Source organism: Ictalurus punctatus, chromosome 16 (assembly GCF_001660625.3).
Source record: "Ictalurus punctatus breed USDA103 chromosome 16, Coco_2.0, whole genome shotgun sequence".
NCBI lineage: Eukaryota > Metazoa > Chordata > Actinopteri > Siluriformes > Ictaluridae > Ictalurus > Ictalurus punctatus.
In genome coordinates, this window is record NC_030431.2 from 3,357,501 (window position 1) to 3,381,944 (window position 24,444).

Here is a 24,444-nt window from a genome sequence, read left to right on the forward strand (position 1 = left end):
TCTCTTCTTCTTTACCTCCATTTCTCCTTTTTATTCTTTTTCTTCATCTTTGCCTCCATCTCTGCGTTTTTTTTAAACCTCCATCTCTGCCTTTATCTCACCTTCTTTACCTCTACCTCCCTATGTCGTTCTCTCCCTCCATCTCTGCAGTGTTGGCACGTCTCTCTCATAGTTCAACCTGTTCTAGCACTACTGCTGCACTGCCGTCAAACCCCTCTCTCTCTCTCTCTCTCTCTCTCTCTCTCTCTCTCTCTCTCTCTCTCACTGTGATACCCTCTTGCTGTTCTAAGACCCCCATCATTGCCGCATAATGCTGTCCTCCATCTCTGACGTTTATGTGAGCGGATCCCTCTCTTATAATAAGCCACACACACACACACACCCACGAGCACACGCCGCAGCATTCGTTGCATCATGTGGCTACTGTAAAATCCCCATGAGCGAAATGACACCGAGGCTACTCCGCCTCCTGGAATGCCATCCATCTCTCCTCCTTAAGTCAGCAGCTTTTTAATCACTCGCTCTCTTCCTCCTCCGCGCTCCATTGATTGTTTAAGCGGCCTTACTGCGTCGATGCCAGACTGCCGGATTGTTTCAGTTATTTCCTCACAAACGCACTGCAGCTATTGAGACGCATTGTCTGGGTTGCCAAATACGTCCTGGTGGAGTCATTTCAGCAAGTTCAGAAATTTCCAGGCCAATCCTCAATACTGAAAGGCTTTTTCTTTTGTAGATATCCGTCACTTCCATACTCAGATATTTTAATCGTTTCCATCACCAGATTGTAAAAGCACTTGACTCACGCCCATGCACTATTTCTAGTAAAACCCCCTCTCGCGTTCTAAACGAGGTGCGTTCTGTTCTCCATTTCGATCGGAATATGTTTTTAATTGAGCCGCTCCGTCTTCAACTCTTCTCTCCACAGCCATCATACGGTACGTCCTATTGACATTACTGTAAAGGATGTAAGAATATCAAACATGACACGTCCATGTCGCTTACGTGTTGCACCCCGATTGAATTCCCGGTTATATTCTGCACTAGACGCCAGTTTTCAGCCAAATCTTAAACGTCACTAATTTGCTGAAATGTCACGTAGAGCTTGTACGTCTATCAACATTTTCTGAAGAGGAACAAGATGAGTGCTCATTATACTAGGCACAAGCATTCCTATTGGGTTCATGTCCCGATAGCTAGATAACTGATAGCGCTAATGTCACGTGTAAATTATGCTAACTCATTCATGTTGTCTAGTATCAGTTGCGAATCTGTATATATATATATATATTCCATTTTTAAACTTTATTTGTATAGAGTTTTTATTGTCCCAAAAAATATAAACTATAAATTCAAATTTATCCCTAATGAGTAAGCCTGAGGTGAGGTGATGCTGGTGAGGAAAAACTCCCTGAGAGGATATGAGGAAGAAATCTTGAGAGGAACCAGACTCAACCAGACGGTGATGAGATGAGGAAGAAACCTTGAGAGGAACCAGACTCAACCAGACGGTGATGATATGAGGAAGAAACCTTGAGAGGAACCAGACTCAACCAGACGGTGATGATATGAGGAAGAAACCTTCAGAGGAACCAGACTCAAGTAGATGGTGATGAGATGAGGAAGAAACCTTCAGAGGAACCAGACTCAACCAGACGGTGATGATATGAGGAAGAAACCTTGAGAGGAACCAGACTCAACCAGACGGTGATGATATGAGGAAGAAACCTTCAGAGGAACCAGACTCAGCTAGATGGTGATGAGATGAGGAAGAAACCTTCAGAGGAACCAGACTCAACCAGACGGTGATGATATGAGGAAGAAACCTTCAGAGGAACCAGACTCAAGTAGATGGTGATGAGATGAGGAAGAAACCTTCAGAGGAACCAGACTCAGCTAGATGGTGATGAGATGAGGAAGAAACCTTCAGAGGAACCAGACTCAGCTAGATGGTGATGAGATGAGGAAGAAACCTTCAGAGGAACCAGACTCAAGTAGATGGTGATGATATGAGGAAGAAACCTTCAGAGGAACCAGACTCAAGTAGATGGTGATGATATGAGGAAGAAACCTTGAGAGGAACCAGACTCAGCTAGATGGTGATGAGATGAGGAAGAAACCTTGAGAGGAACCAGACTCAGCTAGATGGTGATGAGATGAGGAAGAAACCTTCAGAGGAACCAGACTCAACCAGACGGTGACGATATGAGGAAGAGGAACCAGACTCAACTGTGAGACGAACTGTGCTTCCAACTGAAGGGAACTCCAACCAGAAGTAGGGTACCAAGATGGATCGGGCGTGTCCAGAAAGCAGGTCCGGATATACGCATTGCTCTTTCTTTTATTATGTTCCATATCCTAAAACTCTAGTGGAAATCCATGCGAGTCTATGAGGAGGAACTTACTTTTAGGTTATATCTTGCTTTAGTATTGCACACTATTGTGAAACCCATCTAAACGTTCAGCATCTACAGATTAAAAATCGCCCTACTTTCTTAATCTTATATGATCGAATTCTCACGACAAGAAAATGTAAAAATGGCAAATACAATGGCGGCCATTCCTGTATCCTGTCTCCGTATAACTGCCAGTTTAACTCCTGGCTGTGACGACGCTGTTTTAAACCCGGGACGTATTTAGCGGTAGTGTGATATTGCTGTAGGTGGCACAGTTGGTTCTTCTTATTAGGACACAGCACGACGTGTCGTCTTCGTCCCCGGTGGCTGATGGTGTTTCTTTGAAATTCCGTCAAGCTATTAGTGTGATTTATTTTGCTTCACTTTTCAGTGAGCGGTGGAAAGGTGTGAGTGCCAATTAATTCGGGAGCTCATTAAGAAGAAGAAGGCAGGAGGGAAGAGAAGGACATGCATGAAATGATGCGTGTGGATCGCTTTTGAGAGGTTTCAGGTTGGCGTTTTTAGAAGCGGCTTTCTGTCTCGGAAAAAGCCCGAGATTAGAGACACAAAAACACGTGGGTAGAGAATGAATCAAGACCTTCTGACCAATCAGAATCGAGAATTCGACAGATGTTATGACTCATCGCTCTCTATGAAGAGATGCCGACAAACTGACGCACATTGTACAAATTTGCAATGACATTTTCGGTTTGGTCGGACCTCTGCAGCTTTAGTTGCTTTGTGCAGCCTGTACTGGAGATCATCAGTGTTTGGTGAAGCTTCCATATGGAGCATTACCATCCAATTGGCCTTGCCATTACTCAGCACACAGGCCGTAAGGCTGGGCGGATGGATTAGTGGTGGGTCGAGCTGTTATCAGCGGGTAGCAGGATGTCTCCAGCAAGTCTGTGAAATGCTGCTGGTGCCATTGGCAGTGGAGAAGATCTTCCTCCCAGTCTGTTCGGCCTCTCCACGGAACACTGTCGGTCCGAGTGCTCGCTGCTTTCCAGTGATCATGGAAATGGAGTTCATGGCATGGAACTTTAAACTGACAGCACATGCTGGCAGACCAGGCATTCTTTACCCTTCTCCAAAATCCCATTTGGCACCATAGATTTGGAGTTTTGTTTGCTGTTCTTTCTGCCTAGTGAGAAGCTTTCAACTCTCCAATCGCCCGTCCATGTGAAGCAACATATGCTATCGTGTGAGCTCCGCCTGTCTATTTAAACGCTGACGCTTCATCTGGAGGCTCCGCCGATGCTGAAGCATCATCTACGCCGAAGGAACGTTGATCTCCAACACACGGTGGGTAATTATGAAGCGCAAAGCAACTAAAACTGCAGTAATCATCAGATATTCTCGCTGAGATCAACAAACCAGAAATAATAGGGACGGGTTATCATTTTTACCATGAAGACTACTACGCCGCACGTCGACACGCGAATGATCATGTGATCATGTGTGCAGCCTACACTGTGGCTCACACTGAGCATGGTGAGGCTAGTTTAGTTCTGAGTTAATTACTTTCCACGCTAGATGAGCTCATCATGTTGAAGCACAGCTCCCGTAAGCAGTTTTAAACAGCAGTATCGTTGTACAGATTTGCCGCCACAGAGCTCAGAGGGACACTTTGGCTTTAAACTTATGAATTGTTATTCATAAGTTAATACCGCGCCATTTTTCACGTGTCGTAACACTTTAACGAGCTTGTGTAGTTAATCACTGTATAAACGGGACATGGAGATGACTCGGAATAAGACTAAACGGTTTATAGAACCTGGTTCTGTGGCTATACAGAGACCTTCAGCGACTTGACGTTTCCCGAGCTGAGAGAGGAAAAACGCACGAGCTAACCAGACATTTAATTATATACTGTATTATTTTACTGTTTGCAAATAAGTCAAGGCAGTGATGGTTTGCTTGCGATCATCCAATCAGCTTCAAGCACAGTTTCCCTAAACAGTTTGTATTCGTCTAATAGTTTTTGACATCGACAGAGCAGATTTATCATCCGCCTGTGCGGTAATCCCTGGTGGAGTGTTTCCAGCATGAGGAGACGTGTGGTTTATTAAATAATCAGAAGAGCTCATTTTAATGAAGGGGCCTCACGGAGCACCCTGCTGTTTAGGGAGGGAGGGAGGGAGGGAAGGAGGAAGGGAGTGAATTTTGGCACACAGCCCCAGCTGCTTCTTTTGGCCACATGGCAGTTCTTTCATCCGAAACAGTTGCAGAGAAGAGCATGTCGAGTCCAGACACTGATTACATTAGGGAACTTTTCCATCGAAACAATCCTTCTCTTATCCTCCCTCGTCGCTGAGTGCTGATGCACTTTCTCGGGCTGTTTTCTCCACTGCAGTCCTCGTCTTTGATTCAGAGAACAGAGTCTGGTCTGCTCTTCTAACTTTCCGAGACAAACAGGAGGAAATGCCTCTCTCTCTCTTAGGCCTTAAATACTTTTTATTCAATCTGCATGTTGTACCTTAAAATGCAAGGACCACTGCACTCTCAGAAATAACGGGGTACCTTTCTTTTGTTCCTGGGGCAGTTCCTATTTTACCTTTAAATCCATCCATCCATTCATGCACCCATCCATTTCTTTACTGCTTATCCTACACAGGGTCATGGGGCAGCCTGGAGCCTATCCCAGGAGACTCGGAGCACAAGGTGGAGGACACGCTTGATGGGGTGCCAACCCATCACAGCACACAATCACACACACTCACACACTGTGGACAATCAGCCTACAACGCAGGTGTTTGGACTGGGAGAGGAAACCGGAGGAAACCCCCAGAGCATGGGGAGAACATGCAGGTTCCGTGCACACAGGGCAGAGAGGCAAGAATCAAACTCCCTACCCTGGAGGTGCGAAGCAAACATGCTAATCACTAAGCCACCGATGGACTGGCATTCCATCCAGGCTGTATTCTGTAGTGTTGCTAGGAGCCACCAGAACCCTGAAAAAGAAAAAAATGCATACTAAGACTTGATATTTCATCACATTGTACATGGATGGATAGATGGATGGGATAATAATTCAAATAATAGTAATTTCTGGAAACCCGTGTTGATTTGTATTTCCTTTTCATGACTTGGGGGCCAATAATTCAGCTAACCACTTGGCTGGAAATGTAAAACTAACACACTGTACAAAAATTCTCTGGCAAACATGATTTTTATATTCTAAGGTCATGATCCAGCACACTGATTTATGTGCAGAAGTGTGTTACTTTTGGATCCCCTACACTACAGGTTCTCTGTCCTGGTTCTAAAGAACCCCCTGAACATTCTTGTGTTTATCTTGCTCTAACAGACATTCTTCAATGCAGGAAGGGTTGATAATTAGATGATTTGTTGAATCAAATGTAATAGGAGCAGGGAAATCACTCAAACCTGCAGGACACAAGGTTCTCCAGGACTAGGGTTGGGAACACACTTTTTGGATCGCCTAAAAAACTCTGGAGTGGGGTGGAACCCTCAAGGGTACGTCTTTCACCCGGGAAAGTCACAAAGTACATTACTGGATCTGAAGGGCCACTATTTATACCGTTCGGAGTACATTTGGGAACAGAAATGTACATGTAGAGTACCTTCTTTCCTAACAGTCTGTCCTAACAGTCTTTCCTAACACACTTGCTGTGCCATCCTTTATTCAAAAAGGGAAATTTCTCAGGCTTTCACAGACAATCGGCTGTAACGTGACGAGTCCGAGTCCATCCATCCGCCTATTTCCTATACCGCTTATCCTACAGTGTTGTGGGAAACTGGAGCCTATCCCAGGGAGCATGGGGCACAAGGCAGGGTACATCCTGGACGGGGTGCCAATCAGATACAGGGCACAATCATATACACATTCACACACTACAGACACGCCACTCAGCCTACCATGCATGTCTTTGGACTGGGGGAGGAAACCTGGAGAAAACTCCCGAAACACTGGGAGAACATGCAAACCCCCGACCCTGGAGGTGTGAGGCCAACATGCTAACCACTAAGCCACCGTGTGCCCGTGTGACGAGTGGTGACTCTCAATCTAAGTAAATTTGCTACGTTTATGGAACCTCTCACTCAGAACCTCAGGAAAACGGCCGAATTAAGAGGCGAAGCAGTATGGCGTGACTTCTTGGTGTGAAGAAGAGGCCAGCACTTGTGACAATTATTGCCGTTAGCAATCATAACGAGTCGTATTCCGGCAGTTCCGGCAGTTTGTGTCGTGCGCACACAGTTCGAATTTATTTCATAACAGCAACAAGTTATACAATATCCTTGTGAAGATACCAGTAACAGTGTATGGGATTTAAATGTACCCTTAATGCTACATTTCGAGCCCAAGCTGTTAAGTTAAATTCCTCCAGTTTGCTGGTTTTAATAAGGTGAGTTTGTTCTATTGAAGAAGAAAAACATGCCCTGTTTACAGTGCCAAGCGTCACCAAGCACCCCCACCCCCCCAATTTTTTTCTTTTCCCTCAACTGCTTCGACACAGCCTTCAGCGAGCCTAGGTATTGAATTATCGAGAATAAATAAGCTGACCTTTGCTCACGGTACGAATCAAACATTGGTGGGGATGTGGGGGTTGGACACGGTTGAACAAATTTACAGAGGCCATGTGTAATAAACACAGGGCAGCTCGGTGGGCTGAAGTGCTGAGGCTTGGAAAGTCAGTGATCCATTACCTAATAATTCAGCCAAATGGAGGACAAGTGGAGGATGTGTAGATCCTGGCCTGTAGCAAAAAGTTTTAGCATCAGTAGTCTGGTTATCATGACCCTGTGCATTAGCATATTACGATGCAAATCACAATTAGCAAGTATCAACTGCTTCAACAAAAACACAGCAAAGGTCACATATACAACCTTTTTCTCCACTATGACCAAAATCTTTCCTTCCTACACTTTTTCTTTAAACGGAGTGTCTGTTCTAACTAAACTTGCTGTCATCCAGAAACGACTGTCTGTTCTAATGCCATTAAAGGAGGATTTCTCACTAATGCCTGTATAAGGCCAGCACGTGAAGCCGTCTGCTGGCCCAGTCGACGCTGCACCACTCAGAGACGTCTCATAAGGTTACGACCCTCTTCAGCGAACACAAACAGTCCGCTGGAATGCTTACTGTTCTGTCGGGGCAAAAATTTAAGACATCGGGGAATTCGGATGCGTTCTCATGTAGTACACGCACTACACATGAAAAGGCGTACATGCGGTCGTAGAAAACCAAGGGTTCCTCAGAGGTCCTTCTGGAAGGTTAATGGATTTACAAGTCTAAAGGAAACTTTACTTGGCATCTTTAATAAAGGAGCTGGGCGGAATAATAAATAATAAACAAATCCTTTTCTGCATCAGGTGCTGCAGTGTATCGTGAACTGACGGAAGGTGGCACGAATGTGGATCCATGTGTTTAGTGGACTAATCAATCTGGATCTTTGTAAGCAATATGCCTTTTTGTTAGGTTAGCATCTCCATCAGTGATAAACTTGTCTTGTGGAAAGTCTGTGTGTGTGTGGGTGTGTGTTTTTAAGCTACCTAATTTGTCAGACAAGCCACTGGCTGCAAGTCAGCTGCTGTTTGCTGTCAGAAAACAACACATCATCATCATGGCAGCCCTGTTGGTGAACCGTGAGGAGGAAAATTGTACAACTCGAGTGAGCTGTTGAGCTAAGTTGTCAAGAACCATCTAACAAGATGTGAAAAATTTAGGAAGAGTGTTCCACCTTAGCAAGCAGTGTTGCTGTCAGTCCCAATTAACCCTGCTGTTTACGTACGGCTTAGTGACATTCAAGCTCAGAGATTAAAAATGAATTATATGCAAAATACGTCGTCGAGGTGATGGATGCGTACGAAGCGGTGTTTTTAGAAAAAATATGTATAATTAGCAATTTTTCATTACATGTATGACTTTACTATTAATAAAAACTCCAGGATCGCACTAATTAAAATCAAGGCGTTAAAGGTTAGTCATTAAGAGATCCTCGTATACGACAGCAAAGTGCCAACTGTTGCAGCTGTTCGTTTATTAAAGTATGACAAGTCCGTCCATCCGTCCATCCATCTATTTTCTGTAGCGCTTATCCTACACAGTGTCACGGGGATCCTGGAGCCTATCCTCGGGGACTCGGAGCACAAGGCGGAGGACACCCTGGACGGCGTGCCAACCCATTGCAGGGCACAATCACACACTCACACACTACGGATTATTTGGAAATGCCATCGGCTTACAGTGCAGATCATTTTACTGGGGGAGGAAACTGGAGTACCTGGAGGAAACCCCCGAAGCACAGGGAGAACGTGCAAGCTCCTCGTATACAGGGCGGGAATCGAAGCCCCAACCCCGGAGGTGCGAGGCAAATGTGCTAACTGTTTAAACTTACGGCCTTACCTGTTACAAAGCGCTGATACTGGAGACTCCTTCCATAAAAATGAAAACTAAACGTCTCCTTGCAAAGTATTTCTCCATAGATGACGAGTTTAGGAGCAGAACTGAAGGACGAGGGAAAAATGATCAAAGGTTTCTGCATTTCTTCCAGCAGACCTCTCTGACTTGGATTTTTTTTAGACTTGTGGATAGAGGAGAGGATAAATCGCAGCAGAGCTGCTGGAATGCAGGAGCCGGAGGCCTTAATTTACTCGCGAGCGTCAGCACGAACATCCTGCCGCTTTTCCTTCTGATCGGCGTGCATGCTTGCCATTTGTGGTAATTGAATCGAGGAAGAAATGCAGTCATGGCGCTGGAATTAGGCCGACCTTGCAAGAAACTCTTACATCATGCGAGTTCTCTTAGAGTTTCCGTGACTGAGCGCTAACATTTGCGTCATCATGTGCGACCGTTCCTTAGATTGTCGTTTCAGCGAAACTATTAGTGGAAGCGTCATTGAGAAGTCTAATGAACTCTGAACGTGGTGCGAAAACAGACGGAATGCTGATTTGATCTCTTCTGGAACTCAGTGAGGTGTGGACGAAGGATATACATTTGCTTAGCGATATACATTTGCTTTCTCTCTCTCTCTCTCTCTCTCTCTCTATATATATATATATATATATATATATATATATATATACATGTAATATTTGTAGCCATACTGATTTTTCACCACTGCAGTGTTTCCACTCACACACTGTTTAATTCAGTGCAATTAATATCACGTGTCTGGGCTCATGAGAAAACGAATCAGCACAGCATCATTAACTTCACGCTAAAGGTCAGCCGAGCCCAGTTTTCATTATGCCTGATTTCTCACTAAAATGATTGAGCAAGAAATCCCAAGTCGTCATTTACTGTATATCCCTGAGGCTTTAATACACAATAAGGCAATAATCCTGGCCTGCTTGACATAATGTGTGCATAAACACACCAGTGTGTGGGTGTGTGTGTGTGTGTGTGTGTGTGTGTGATTCAAACGTTTTTGTTCAAATATTTAGCAATGAGCAGGCTTTAATGAAAACTCGATATCACGAACCAGTGTGTTGCATTTTCTTTTGTGAGCTGTAAAAATAGAAAAGAAAAACACCCAAAATATATTGATTTTTTTTCGTTTTTTTTATTATTATTATTTTTATTTTTTTTCCCCCTGAAAACTGAAAACCCCAGAGGCAGCCCACATGCGGAATTCCAAACAGCGAGTAACCGGAGCTCGGGATCGAAACCCCCCCCCACTCCCCCCACCCCCCCACCCCCCCGCCGCCCCCGGAGCAACGAAGCAGAGTTTACTTTAGTTCTACTGCATTTATTTTAAGCAACGAATTACGTTTCCTAAAATATAATTATGAAGGGAGGAAAAAAAAAAAAAAGCGCCTGCGATTCGAGCAGCTCTGTTTATCTGAGTCTGTAGCGTTACGTCCCTGATCACGTTTCACGGCCGATCGAAACGGTTTCAGTGCAGAAAGCTTGTAGACACACTTGCTGAAATGAAATTTGAGGAATAAATGTTTTGGGAGTCAGATTTCTGAAAGGCAAGAAATCTGAAAGGATCAGTCACATGACGTAGTTTTATTTTGAATTGAATTGTGCGTTTAAGCCGGTGCATTTCTATCACATTTTTATTTTTAATTTCTTTTATTTGTCAAATAATATTTCCCAGATACATCACATTTCTATCATTCTGGTTATATTTTATTTTATTTTATTAATTTTTTGTTTGTCATACATCTTTCGGGTATACATATTTCAAATACATCTTTTTTTTTGTTTTATTTTCTATTTGTTATTTTTTATTTCATATATATATATAAATATATATATAATGTTTGGGTTTTTTTGACATGGCATTTTTTCCAGACATTTCGATCACGTTTTTATTTTTATTTCTGGTTTTATTTGTCACCCAACAGTTTACAGCCACACAGCGAGATACAGATACGCACCTCGCTCCGAACATATCTGTTCTTTTCGGGGGCATCACCACACCGTCTTCATTTTCTGCACACGCTTCTCCTTTTAGTTAATAGAAATGGACTGTGGACAAAGCACTCAACAAGGCAGGGCACAAATAAGATTTTACACCCTGGCACAAACAGGAAATCCATTTATTTTGGACTCGGGGACTGAGTGCGCTAAAAAGGGGGATGCACATTGATTACATCTGAAGCGCCGTAATGCCTCGAGTGCTCGACTGTGACTCCGAAGCCGACGTTAGATGAAAGCCGAGGCGAGATGAGTTGTACTGTTGTAGTATTGGACAGGGGAAAGTAATGGTATTAGGGTCATCTAAAATAATAATAATAATAATAATAATAATAATAATAATAATTACTCTCCAGTTGTTATGACTGACGCATCCATAACCCTCATTATATATATATATATATATATATATATATATATATATATATATATATATATATATATATATATATGCACAGGCCAAAAGTAGCCTAACAGTGTTAGTGAAATGTGTTTTAGTTTACTGAGCAGTCAGGGTGTCTGGTTTCTGTAAGGTATTAGATGAGCATGGTGATGTTCTCAGCATGATTCCTCTGAGTTGGTGGTAAAAAAAAAAAAAAAAAAGAAAAAAGCTACACCTTGGAGCACTCCTTGGTCTTTATTGTGTGCTCTGGTGATGGAAGTCGAGTCCTTGGCCCAGTTTCTCCACGTATTGTTTTCATCTAGCAGCAGGAGCTGAGGTGCAGGCCAAGGAGGGCTTGAAAGTACGACAGGCTTTTTCTTATCAGCTTCTCAACATCCCGTCTCCTCCCACGCTCGTCCACTCGGACCTTTATTCAGAACTGTATTTCCCCCCCTCAGGTTCATATTAACGCGCTCGTTCGAACGCGTTGTCATTTCTAGGCGCTTGTATGACATACGTTTTTACAGATTTTTAATTTTTTTTTTTTTTACATTTTTATGGAAGGAGTCTCCAGAGTCGGCACTTTGTAACAAGTTCAAGAGAAATCAAAACAGAGGATCGCGAGGGAACAAAGATTTATAGCTGCTGTAACATGAGCGAGAACAGGAACCGACTTAGTCGTCTCGCAGGCATGGGAATGTAACTATAAACAGACAATTTATCCCGGAATGGAGTCGAGATTCTGAGAGAGGAGCGGGTTCTCGAACATACGTGTTAACGGTCAGGTTTCGCTGAAAAATCCAAGCGAAATCCGGCGCTGAAGTAGCGGAAACGTCGGTGCAAACTTTGGCCTCAAAGTCCCAGAATGCAATGCAGGTTATGATCATGATAATGAGTCTTTATTGATCACGTATACTTTACAGTACTGTGAAATTCTTTTCTTCGCATACCCCAGCATGTTAGGAAGTTGGGGTGAGAGCGCATGATACAGCGCCCCCTGGAGCAGAGAGGGTTAAGAGCCTTGCTCAAGGGCCCAACAGTGGCAGATTGGCGGTACTGCGGCTTGATCCCCAGAGCCTTAATCGCCAATCCACCACTGCCCCAAGGTACATGGTGCAGCTGCAGTGTTAGGGTGAAAGGTGAAGCTTGGGAAGCTGATGTGTTTGAGCAGAGTGTACAGATGAGAGAGCTAAACATAGACATGAAGCGAGGATGTAAAGAATATAAAATCTGATTCATATAACAGCATGTGATATGATTCATACTGCGTATTGTATGATTCCTCACTATGTGACTCCACTCGTTTTGCAAAAGCAGCATTTTTCCTCCAGGTTTTTCCTCCAAGTCTGCTTTTAATTAACCTGTGGAATGTCGAACATTAGTTTAAACAGTGGTGGAGGTTTTTTTTTTTTTTTTCCCCCTCCAGACTATTACACACACACACGCACTTCCCCCTGAAAACCCCAAGCTTCCAAGCTTGCTAGTGAAAAAGCACACGACAAATTGTTTGTGTCCTTGAAGTGGTGAGCTTGGCTACAGCTGCTCCACAGTCCCATCATCTTTCGCATTGCGGGTTCGCGCTCTGCTCCTGCTGCAGAATCCAAACCGCCGTTTTAACAGCATGTACCATTAGAGTTTACGGCTAACGCCAGTGTAGACGTTATGGCATCTCTTGCTTCTCTTGCAAATGAGTCACGTTTTATGCGCCAGTGTGTTTTGGCATTTAGTTGTTTGTTTGGGGTTTTTTTTTTTTCCTTCTCTCTCTCTCCGAAGCATCTCGTCTAACCTTCTGGCTGTTTATTTCATCATTTTCTGTTCTTTTTTTTTTTTTTTTTAATGAAAAGAATCTGAACATAACGACGAGGTAAAAAATTTTGCTGCATCGTAGATCAAGTCAGCATCTGATTCCGGAAGACAAAGATGCATTTCGTTCCGCGAGCTAGTCAGCTACATTTTCTACCTGACGGGCATAAAAGTTGCAAATTGCAGCAGAATGGACTTGGCCTGAGCAGGCGCGGACTGGGTATCGATTTGCACGGGTCAATGCTGAAGCTCGGGCCTGGAAGCTGGAGTCGTGAAACAGAAGGAGTGCCGGCCGAGACACGGTGCAGAGCTGCATGGATTTGCTTCCCACTTAGCTGCCGTGTTAATGTGGACAGAAATATTTTTCCATTGACTCCTGCAGAGAGAAAAGAGCATTTCTATTGATTTCGGAGTGCAGCTGAAACAATTCTATTGATTGTCTGGCTTATTATAGAATTCTAGGCTTTTAGATGGCTTGAGTACTGTTTGACGCAAGAGAACGTTCATTGCCTGTGATCTGCAACCTTAAAGGAAATGCCAATAATACACACCTTCTGTGGTCCTTCTTTCACTTTTATTCCTCACTAAAATGATGCAAAAGCTCCAGGTGACTTACAGGAGGGTAAAAAATTCACTGAATCACTACATCCATCCATCCATCCATCCATCTTCCACCGCTTACTCCTTTTCAGGGCCACGGGGAACCTGGAGCTTATCCCAGGGAGCATCGGGCACAAGACGGGGTACACCCTGGACAGGGTGCCAGTTGAATCAGTACATGAGCGTCAGTATTTGCGATCTGATTGCTGTGCCTCAGTCTCGCTGAAGGAGGCGTGGCGTCTGTGTCTCAGTCTTAGTGAAGAAGGTGTGGCCTCTGTGCCTCAGTGGCACTGAAGGAGGTGTGGCCTCTGTGTCTCAGTCTTAGTGAAGGAGGTATGGCCTCTGCGACTCACTCTCACTGAAGGAGGCGTGGCCTCTGTGACTCATTGTCACTGAAGGAGGTGTGGCCTCTGCGACCCAATCTCACTGAAGGTGGCGTGGCTTCTGCGATCATTGAATGTCTCGTGACCTCTGTGTTTGTCAGCCCCACTAAAGGAGGTGTGGCCCTCTCACTCCTGACAGATTAATGTGAAACTATTTACTCTTTATGGATTCTAGTGAAACAGGTAGAAATACCACAGATCTCTGATCACGTATCAAAATATGCACTTAATCTGTCAAGGTGTCAAGAGTCAACCAGGAATAAGACAAAATATTGTACTCTTTGTGTCAGTGTTGCACCACTCAGCGGCCGCTGGATTGGCACGGAGCCCAGTGTGTGTGTGTGTGTGTGTATGTGTGTCGCAGGCTTAGTGCTCGCTCCTGGGTGAAAGCTGGGACCAAAACCAACAGGCCTGTGGGAAAGACACTTGGCATGTGGCCTGGCACACACACAGCCAAGACGCTCAGCTGGCATTGTTCAAACAAAGCTCACGACTAAGCCGTCTGTTCTTTTTGGGTCAGAATGACCCACTTTATTATTATTTTTTTCTATAAGTTTAGTGTAATATCCCTAAAGTAAAGCTCAGTCTGTAACAATCATTGTAAAATAATAATAAAAAAATGTAAAGGATCCCAAAGAACGACATCATTCGGTGCTCTATTCCATCAAAACTGATCATTTTATAATAATAACATTAAGTCTAAAGGCATGATCAATAGGGCACATTGTTAAGGTTTAAAAGGCCAACAATTAGGAAGTGCACCATTAGATTAGCCACCATTAAGAGTCTATATTCATCTGTCAATATTCAGATTGCCAATGTTCCCCATCAGTGATATTATGAATCATATTGTTCTCATTCTTCTTTGGCCCTTAGCATTCACTACAAGCATTCTGTCAGAGAGGGCTATTGATGACAAACCATCCAGATGGGATTTGAGAGTCCAAAAGTTACATCTGTATTTACATGGGGAAAGTTAGGCGTATTCAGAGTCAGGTTGAGCACCTGCTTACATACATTTTCTGGGTTCCCCCTTCAGGTCCATTCAACCATTTTCTATACCGCAGGGTCATGGGGAGCCTGGAGCCTATACCAGGGAACTCGGGGCACAAGGCGGGTGACATCCTGGACGGGGTGCCAACCCAGCACAGGGCACGATCACGCACACATTTACACACTAGTGACAATTTGGAAATGGAAATGAAATCAGCCTACAACATGTGTCTTTGGACTGCAAGAAGAAACCAGAGTTAAGTCTATGCTGTGATCATAAGGGGGTTCTTGGAAATACTTTTACTTGGACGAGATCTCTGGCTGGAAAAAAAATGTAAGAACCCGTGATATAGATGACCCTATAGTGGAAGTATTTATAACTGCAGGCAAACAGGCAGAGGAATATTTGATTGATGATAACACGGTGTCCTAGACGTGTCCTAGAGGTTGACATATTTGCGTGTGATGTGGAAACAGGACACTAGCATCACTAGAGTGACCAAATGAACTAAAGAGAAACAAAAACGAGGAACAAAAAGCCAAACACTGGCTGCAATGAAATATTTCTGTACTTGAGAATCGTAATATTTGTATTTTGCATATTATGCTAAATTTTGTGTAGCACGACGCGTACCTTCTTTTTCTTTCCAGCGGCATTTTCCCTATCTCGTGTCATGTCAATTTTTGGTACAGATTTGAAACTGGTCAGTAACAGCCCCTTCTAACCACTGACCCTGAAACTATTTCTGGTTTGCTCTAGTTCCATCTCATCCCAGCCCCCAATGCTTCATGTGCAACCGATAAATGTTGTTCTGCACTGCGTATTTGCATGGTGCATAGTAAATATAACTTTTGGAGGTGTGAATGCCGGTTCCTCTGTGAGTTACGCTTCCTCGTAATCCCCTTCTCTGCGTCTCGATGCAGACCGGTGCTCCTTTATGTAAGCTTGTTGGTCCTCCCTCCTCTACAAGCGGTGTATATATCATAAATAATGAGCAAAATGCAGGCCACGGCTAGAACAGTTCAAAAGCAAGTGGTACGGTACATCGCCGAAGGGACTGCAGTTATAAAATGATAAGGGGGAAAAAAGAACGAGAAAAGTAAAGGAAATGGTTATTAAAGAAAGGAAGAGTGACTGGTTTTATGATTTGTTTGTAATAATAAATAAGCCCAATGGCTGTTTAGCTCTTTATTATGCAAGCTTAATTTCACTGTTCGCCTCTTTTTTCTGGTTCTGTCACGTTATTTCTATAGAAAACATCTGCAGTTGTGTAAAGACTTCTCAGTGAAGGCGGTGTGAAGTCCCACTCCTCACAATGCAGTGTTGAAATGTTCTACATGAAACTTGTAAAAAATAAAAAAAAAATGTTTCTAAATTTTGCCTGCTTTCATATGTACCTTTCATACAACAGGTCTTTGGTAATGATGCAAGATCAGTAATCAAGATGTCATCATGTCCGATTGCCCCAGTGTTGAATGTGGATCCAGTTTTTCGAATGTTGACTGCGGTTCCAGTTGCCCCAGTGTTGACTGCGGTTCCAGTTGCCCCAGTGTTGACTGCGGTTCCAGTTGCCCCAGTGTTGACTGCGGTTCCAGTTGCCCCAGTGTTGACTGCGGTTCCAGTTGCCCCAGTGTTGACTGCGGTTCCAGTTGCCCCAGTGTTGTCTGTGGTTCCAGTTGCCCCAGTGTTGACTGTGGTTCCAGATGTTCCAATGTTGACTGTGGTTCCAGTTGCCCCAGTGTTGGCTGTGGTTCCAGTTGCCCCAGTGTTGACTGTGATTCCAGATGTTCCAGTTGCCCCAGTGTGCATTATGATTCCAGTTGTCCCAGTGTGCATTATGATTCCAGTTTCCCCAGGGTTCACTTTGATTCCAGTTGCCCCAGTGTTGACTGTGATTCCGGTTGTCCCAGTATGCACTATGCTTCCACTATCTTCATTTTTCATATAACGGATCGTTGATAACGACATAAGATCCACATCGTGTACGGTTGTCCCAGTGTACACTGTGATTCCAGTTGTACCTATGTGCACTGTGAGTCTGGCATGCACTGTGATCCCAATTGCCCCAGTGTGCACCTTGATCCCAGTTGCCACAGTTTGCAATGTGATTCCATGTTTCCTAGTGTGTACTGTGATTCTGGTTGTACCTACGTACAGTGTGATTCCAGTTGCCCCGGTGTGCATCTGGATTCCAGATGTCCCAGTGCTGAATGTGATTCTGTACACTGTCTGTATAGTGCACACTGTCCCAGTGTGCACTATCACTCCAGTTGTCCCAATGGTGGCTCAAAGGTTAAGGCTTTGGGTTACTGATCAGAAGATCCAGCACTGCCAAGCTGCCACTGTTGGGCAAGGCCTTTATCCCTCTCTACTTCAGGGGCACTGCATCATGGCTGACCCTTCGCTCTGACCCCAACTTCCTAACAAGCTGGGATATGCAAAGAAAAGAATTGCACTGTGCTGTAATGCATATGTGACAAATAAAGGCTTCTTCTTCTTCTTCTTCTTCTTCGGTGTGCATTGTGATTCCGGTTGTCAGAGAGCCGGAATCACAGAGCCACATGGTCTTGATTCCTAGTGTGCACTTTGTAGACAAAACAAGGCTGTGTTGGTCTTTGTGTGCACTAATTAACAATAGGAAGCCAGTGTTTTGGCTGAGTTGTGCCGAAGACTGGTGGAGGAGCGGATATTTCAATAGCCAAGCCCTGGAGCATGTTGTGCTCTATTAAATTCCTCCCTACACACACTTGCATCTTATTATAGCATAGTGAATACGATCCATTAGGCCAAAGCACACAAAGAGTGCATAAAGTAGGTCTGGGGGCACTAACATGAACTGCTTCTGTCTCGTCAGTTGCCACAAATGAATATTCCATCATTAGGAGGCGTGGCCTTTATGACTCGGTCCCAATAATTGAACTGTGGACTCTGGAATATCCTTAAATATTAGATTCTACGAAGCCCTGAAAATTTGCGTCTTAATGACTGAAAACATGGATGATTTCACAACTTTTCCCCCTATTGCAAACCAAAATCCTCATCTTTTGCCATCATGTGCATGCAGTGAATAGAGAATAGGTTGGAAAATCAGCGTATTGGAGGATTCCTTTAACACTGTGTTCTAGGAGCGTCCATTGGACTTTGAAATAATATGAAAATGGCTACTCTCAGAAAAAGTTATAAATATTGTGTGGCACAAAGGGACGAAAAGAAATAGTGCGAGAGAAACTCAGTAAAAAGGGTTACGCTATGCTGCAATGGGACTAGAGAAAGAACGTGATAGAGGGATGGTGGAAAAGAGAACACTAAATCTCAAGTTTCAACCACGCTAGTTCTCTCTCACACACACATACATCTCTCTACAGTGTCTTTCTTCCTTACGCACCCTAAATACTTTATTCTCAATCTTTCTTTTATCCAACCTTCTTTAGACAGCTCTCATTCTTTCATTATCTACCCCCATCCCACTCCTCCTGCATTTCTACCACACTACTCTTCTCTCTCTCTCTCCCTCTCATATCCATCTGATCTCTCCCATCAGGCGACGCAAACGAGCACAGATCTTATCTTTACGTCTTCAAGCACGCCCATTCACGTTAATTGCCCCTCAATGTGTCCTAAATTATCACTACCCCACACAGACTCTACCTGGATGGGCCTGATCTCATTTCAGATTAGCCAGCCTACATTTAACCCACTTAGAAACTTAATATGCATTTGATACCCCAGCTATGTGGGGCACGCCGGTATGAATCTACTTCAGTTACTGACACGGAAAGTATATTTCCAGGCTTGCTAATAATGATGCCATGGCACCATGTGATCGTTGACTTTTATTGGACCTGTGTGAAATAAATATTCTTGAACAATAAGACAAAACAAATGGAAGTATCAATGAAAAGTCAATGAAAGTATCCTTGATAATATTATTTTTTTTATCTAGGGTTCTTCTCCTTATTATTATTATTATTATTTGGATAGTGTATAGAGCAGTGGTCACCAGCTCTCTTCCTTGAGATCTACCTTCCTGCAGGTTTCATCTCCAATCAGAACTTCTTAAGGCAATAATTAGATGGTCAGGTGGGCACCATTAGGCTTGGAGCTAAAATCTTCAGGAAGGTAGAGCTATAAGTGTTCTTGGGTTGTGCCTCAGAGGAACTCTTTTAAGGCTCCTTGTAGAACCCTAAAACAGAGTTTCGCTGTCTGAAAGGGTTTAAAGTAGAACCCGTTTAGGAAGTTAAGAACCATTAATTATTCAATGTATCCTTCAAGAACTCCTAAAGAACCCCATTGCACCAAGTACCACAGAGTGTTACTTCCTCTCAGAAAGTATTCCAAGTAGACCTTTTTGGGAAGCTAAGAATGCTTGGAGTTTGTACAGCTCACTTACCCAGTTAATACATGCACCCTTCAAAGGTTCTTTAAGGGTTCGTTATCCAATGAATAAAGGGTTCTTAGCGTCCGAAAACCGTTCTGCTCGGAAAGAACTAGGAAAACACATCGGTGCAGGATTCTACAGAGAACTTTTAAAGGTGCCTCCAAAGATACAACTGAAAAAGAACCCTTAAAGTTTGTGGGGTTTTTTAGGGGCAGGACATACTGTAATACTGTGTACCGTGATACTGGCGTGATTTATTGGTCATTGGCGAGAGATCAAAACCAATTGGGGGAAAAAAAGTCCTGTGGATTAGTGCTGGCATATGGCAGGGGAAATGATAGATTGTCGTGTCTCTCAACCCCGCAATCATCTGCTTCCAGTTGTAGATGATCAGAGCATTAATCTGATGCTCTGATCCAGAATCAGCTCTCCATTGAGACCGAAGCTACAGCCAAAACCTCAGAATCCTCAGATCCGTCCCTCAAATACAGGCAGTTGGGTAAATATCCCTGGCATCTGAATTACAACTGAATTACAACCAGCCTAAGAGCTTCAGCGTTTCTGCCCCTCCTACCCTTCCATCATTTCCCTGTCCGTCTCTTCCTTTTATTCAGTTTGTTTCACTTGATTGGCATGACTGCTTTCAAATGCAGCGGTTCAAAAGCAGTTCAAGCGTTCGAACAATTCTGCGAATAAAACAATAACGACAATCAAACTAATATAGCATTAATTAAATACAAAAATCTGAATAAATCTGATATGTATATTATTTATATCAACTTTTTCCAGGGAAAGTGAATTTAATGTGCTTTTAATATAAAAGAAAGAAAGAAAGAAACAAAAAAAAAAACGAATTCCCCATCTAGCACAATGAAATGCGGGCCATATTCTGAACGTTAAGAAACAGAGTGTTGTGTCGTTACTTGCTATCTCTCATTCGTTTTAACTGTAATAATAAAAGTAATTAGCTATGATTGCTGCGATTTTTTGACGTCGCCGTTTTCTGGAAACGTGGGAAATTTGATCGGGTTGCTTTGAGCTTTTTCGTCTCTGGCTATCTTTCTTTCTCATCCATGTATTATTCTCTATTAGCACGATCGTCCATATGTAATTTTGCCAGACCAGTTCGGAGAGTGAGTTGTGATCGAAGCATAACTGCTTTATCAATATGTACGTACTGTGGCTTGTAACGATAGAACAACGGGAGGAATAGAAGTTGATAAAGATGGTTACACATAATAAATAAAACATGTCACGCATTATGGACAATAGAGGAGACATTGTGGTTCATCAGGTCTGTCTTTCTCTCTCGGTAGTGTTGGGTGTGTTGCAAGCACGCGGGCAGACGGAGATGAAGCGAGTGGTGGGCGATAACGCCACGCTGCCATGTCACCACCAGCTTTGGCATGCGGACACGTCGCTGCTGGACATCGAGTGGCTGCTGGTGAAACCCAACGCCAAGCAGAAAGCGGTGAGAGCACACAGAACAACGCACTGCCAAAATCGGGGAAAAAATGGCAATCACCACTTCATGGAAATTACGACCGTGTCCGTCTGTCCGTTTCGTGACGGTCCACATCATGAGCTTCGGAAAATTTAAGCCACCCTACAATTAGAAACCTCGCTCGTTTTTTCTGGCCGATGCTGGCTTTTCCTCTTCAATTACTTTTATGAAAGGATGATTCAGAACTGGCAGGCGTTTACATTTTCCACTCCAGTTTGGCCTTTGGTTATCTAACACACTCACTTTGAGCTAAAGTGAAGGAATGCTCCTTCTATGCCTGGCTCTGCATGTCAAATAGTCTGCTATTGATTATCCATGGTGCGTCAGTAAAGCTGGTGAGAGCAAGCGGACAATTAAAAACAAAACAAAAGGGAAACACAAACGGAATCGCACTGCGCGCTCAATAAGGCTAGACATTTGTAGACACGTGTCCAAAGTTTGAACGAATAAAAACAATATAGCGATGTGATCAAATGCTCAAGACGTTTCTCAGACAAGAAAAGTCCTAATGGGCGTGGCCTAATATTATAATGAGCATAGCCTGAATTCCCAGCACTCAAGAATCAGGATTGTTCATCGTCCAAGTACCAGCCAGCCAAATTATACACTTAGCACAGTATGCTACGCTAAATAATCGTCACTCTCTTGGATAGATCTCACTTGCTTGATTAACTTTTGCTTTAAACGTTGCTCAGATGGATAGTTTAGATGATTGATCAACTTTATGATTGATGATGAGGATGAAGCGGATACATACATTTATTGCCCAAGATTAGCCCCACCCACTTTATACCAAAAAGGGGAGTAATTCAGACTTTTTAAAAAATTTTATTGAAGACTGTGGCCAAGGTTAATTTTATTAGAAAGTCATCACACCCTACCAAAGCATGGAGTTCCTTGGTCTTTCTCACACACACACACACACCTCCCCTGAGGAAATATTAACATCACGTTTGGTCTCAAGTCATCGACTCTGAAACTCAGCCCCAAATGTGTACATTTACTAGCAATTAACTGTTGTGTTTACATACAGTATATTTCATTCACACACCAGTAATACACACAGATAATACACAGTAATGGTCTATTAAAGACTTAGCCACTCTATTGGCTCCATTAAAATGCGTCCCTTTCCATTATGTTATATACCCTGCACTGTTTTAGACCTATTTAGGTAAGAAATGATGTGTAGAAATCATTAGTATCAGGTTTTATGCAGTAAAAGCCGTGCTTGGTAGTAAACTCAGACCTTTAGACTTTGTTAGTGCTTTGCGTTTGGAATAGAAACATTGAAGAAACAAATTCGTTTGTTTTGTTTTGTTTTTTTTTTGTTCCTGATAGGTGATCACCTACTTTGCAGGACGGATCTACGACCCGAGCGAGGGCGAGGCAGGGAAGTTGACGCTCTCGGGCGATTATCTGAAGGGCGATGCATCACTGATGATCAGCGACCTTTCGCTCACAGACTCCGGCGAGTACAGCTGCAAGGTGAAGAACGGAGGGAAGTACTACTGGAATACGGTCAACCTCATCGTCCTCGGTGAGTCCTTACCTACTACTGATTAACCGTCAACCGTCCTGTAACCCCCGTGCTTGGGTGTTGCTCTAAAGATCACCATTATCTCCAGTGTTTATATATATAACACTTCCTGGCCTCGTCTTCTACTAGGGGTCAGAGTGGCCTATTTAGATGTATTATATATATATATATATATATATATATATATATATATCTAAATAGGCCACTTTGACCCCTAGTAGAAGACGAGGCCAGGAAGTGACAGCCTCGTGTCAGTCAGTTGGCAAGCCGAAAATAGCGCTCTTGCCCCATGGCATCGTGACACAGTCGCGCTTGCCATTGCAGTGGAATGTCGCTTTGATTATGAAAAACGTATTTAAACATTACTTATGATATGACACAATGGTCACAATGGTCCATTACAGGGAGCTGGTTTTATTTGACATGTTAATAAATAAATGTAAAACATTACATGTAAGTATAAATGGATAAAAATTAAAAAAAATTCTTGAATGAATACAAATGGTTAGTACTGGCAGGTTGCTGTAGTATAAGATGAACAGCACACTATAGAACCTGCCCTTATAGGAAAAGTTGCTAGCTTGTTACTCATTGTTGTTGCTTTAATCCATACCGATCACCTCCTAGTTTTGAAACAGTTTGAGGAATATCTATATGAAATCTAAGAAATCAAAACAAAAAACAAACCCAGTTTGCGCCATTTTCTCAAACGCTGATGGCGGGGCGTTCTTTAATCCAGACGCAAACACGTCATATCCGTACTACATGGTATTAACGACTTAACGCTGAAAGCGATATTAGCTTTCCGCTGTACCCATCTATCAACCTATGCGCTTATTGTACGTGTTTGTTATTGACATGAAACATTTTCCACCCTTCGAACGGTGCGCTCAGAATTCTGTACGTTGCATGCGTATCATTATATCCGAGTATCAGGTTCTCTAGTGCGAGAAGTGTCACTACGTCGTCTGGCGCGAGGCGTTTCCAGCGAGGCGCGATACCACCCAGGAGGAATGCGTGTTCCGAGCGCTTCGGGTTGCTGACTCTCCGCTCTCGATGAAGATGTTGTAAAGAGCGCGCTGGCAAATTTACGCGTGCGTTTGTACAAATTGCCGCCGGCTTCGCGACGACACTTTCGATTCGGCGGGACGGGGATTAGCGTTTGTCTTGTTCGACACGAGGATAATGGTTCTGGCGCAGGCCCGAGTGCCTCCTCGTCCTCCTGCTCCTCCTCCTCCTCTGTGTAAGTGATCCTGACATAGGAGAAGATGGACGGGCCACTGCCTGCCGGCTCCACTCCGTTAATTGCATCCTGCAGCGAGAGCCTGAGAGCAGGCGTTTCTGTTCTCCAGACTCAGCACAAACCAGCCCGAGCCTACAGTACGAGCGGCGACTTACTTGCGGGTTTACGGAGTAGGGTGGGGTGAGTGAGTCGGTGATTGGTGATGCGGTGGGAGCTAATGGTGAGCTGGGGCTCCTTTGCACTTACATATTAAATGTCCTCTGCGGAACCGAGCAGCCCCTAAACGGTACTTGCGGGAGAATGCGTGTACATCCGAGCAAGTATTCAGAAACCCTATAATTGCTTAATGTTTAATCATAATCACAATACTCTACTAGAAGATTCCTACAGGTTTAGCTGTACCTGTTCTCCCTGGGAATTTTCCTTGCAGAAAAGGAACCTCAGCAGAAATTCATTCAGGATTAATATCGTCCTGGCAATACTATGCCTAAGGCTTTTGTTCTCCAGTGGTGCCAATATGCTAACAAAAAAAAAACAACAAGTAGAGTGGGTAAAAAAACAGAATTTTACCACAAAAACCTGGATTTATGCCGGTTGAACCGCGTTATTGAGAAACGTTTGGGTTCCTAAGCAACCAGCTGAGTGATTAATCCAATTCTTACCAAATCAATGGAAGATGATGTAGATGTTTGCACCTCTGGATCTCATTCCCGTTCAGCCAGGAGTTAGCTCTTGTATCAAAGAACAATCTGACAAACATATGCTAGCTTGGTAACTAATTCTAGCTAGCATTGTTCACTGTTCAGCGGAGTTGAAATCGTTTAAAATTTGT

General features: G+C 43.5%; 1 protein-coding gene across 1 annotated transcript in view; it reads left to right on the forward strand.

Annotated features, from left to right (window-relative positions):
• Positions 1 to 24,444, forward strand: part of LOC108276559 (CXADR-like membrane protein) — a 42,175-nt gene that overhangs the window by 11,711 nt on the left and 6,020 nt on the right. Inside the window, exons 2-3 of the mRNA XM_017488329.3 lie at positions 20,642 to 20,796; positions 22,171 to 22,369. Of these exons, the coding sequence (XP_017343818.1) occupies positions 20,642 to 20,796; positions 22,171 to 22,369 (354 nt within the window). The remainder of the gene's footprint in view (positions 1 to 20,641; positions 20,797 to 22,170; positions 22,370 to 24,444) is intronic.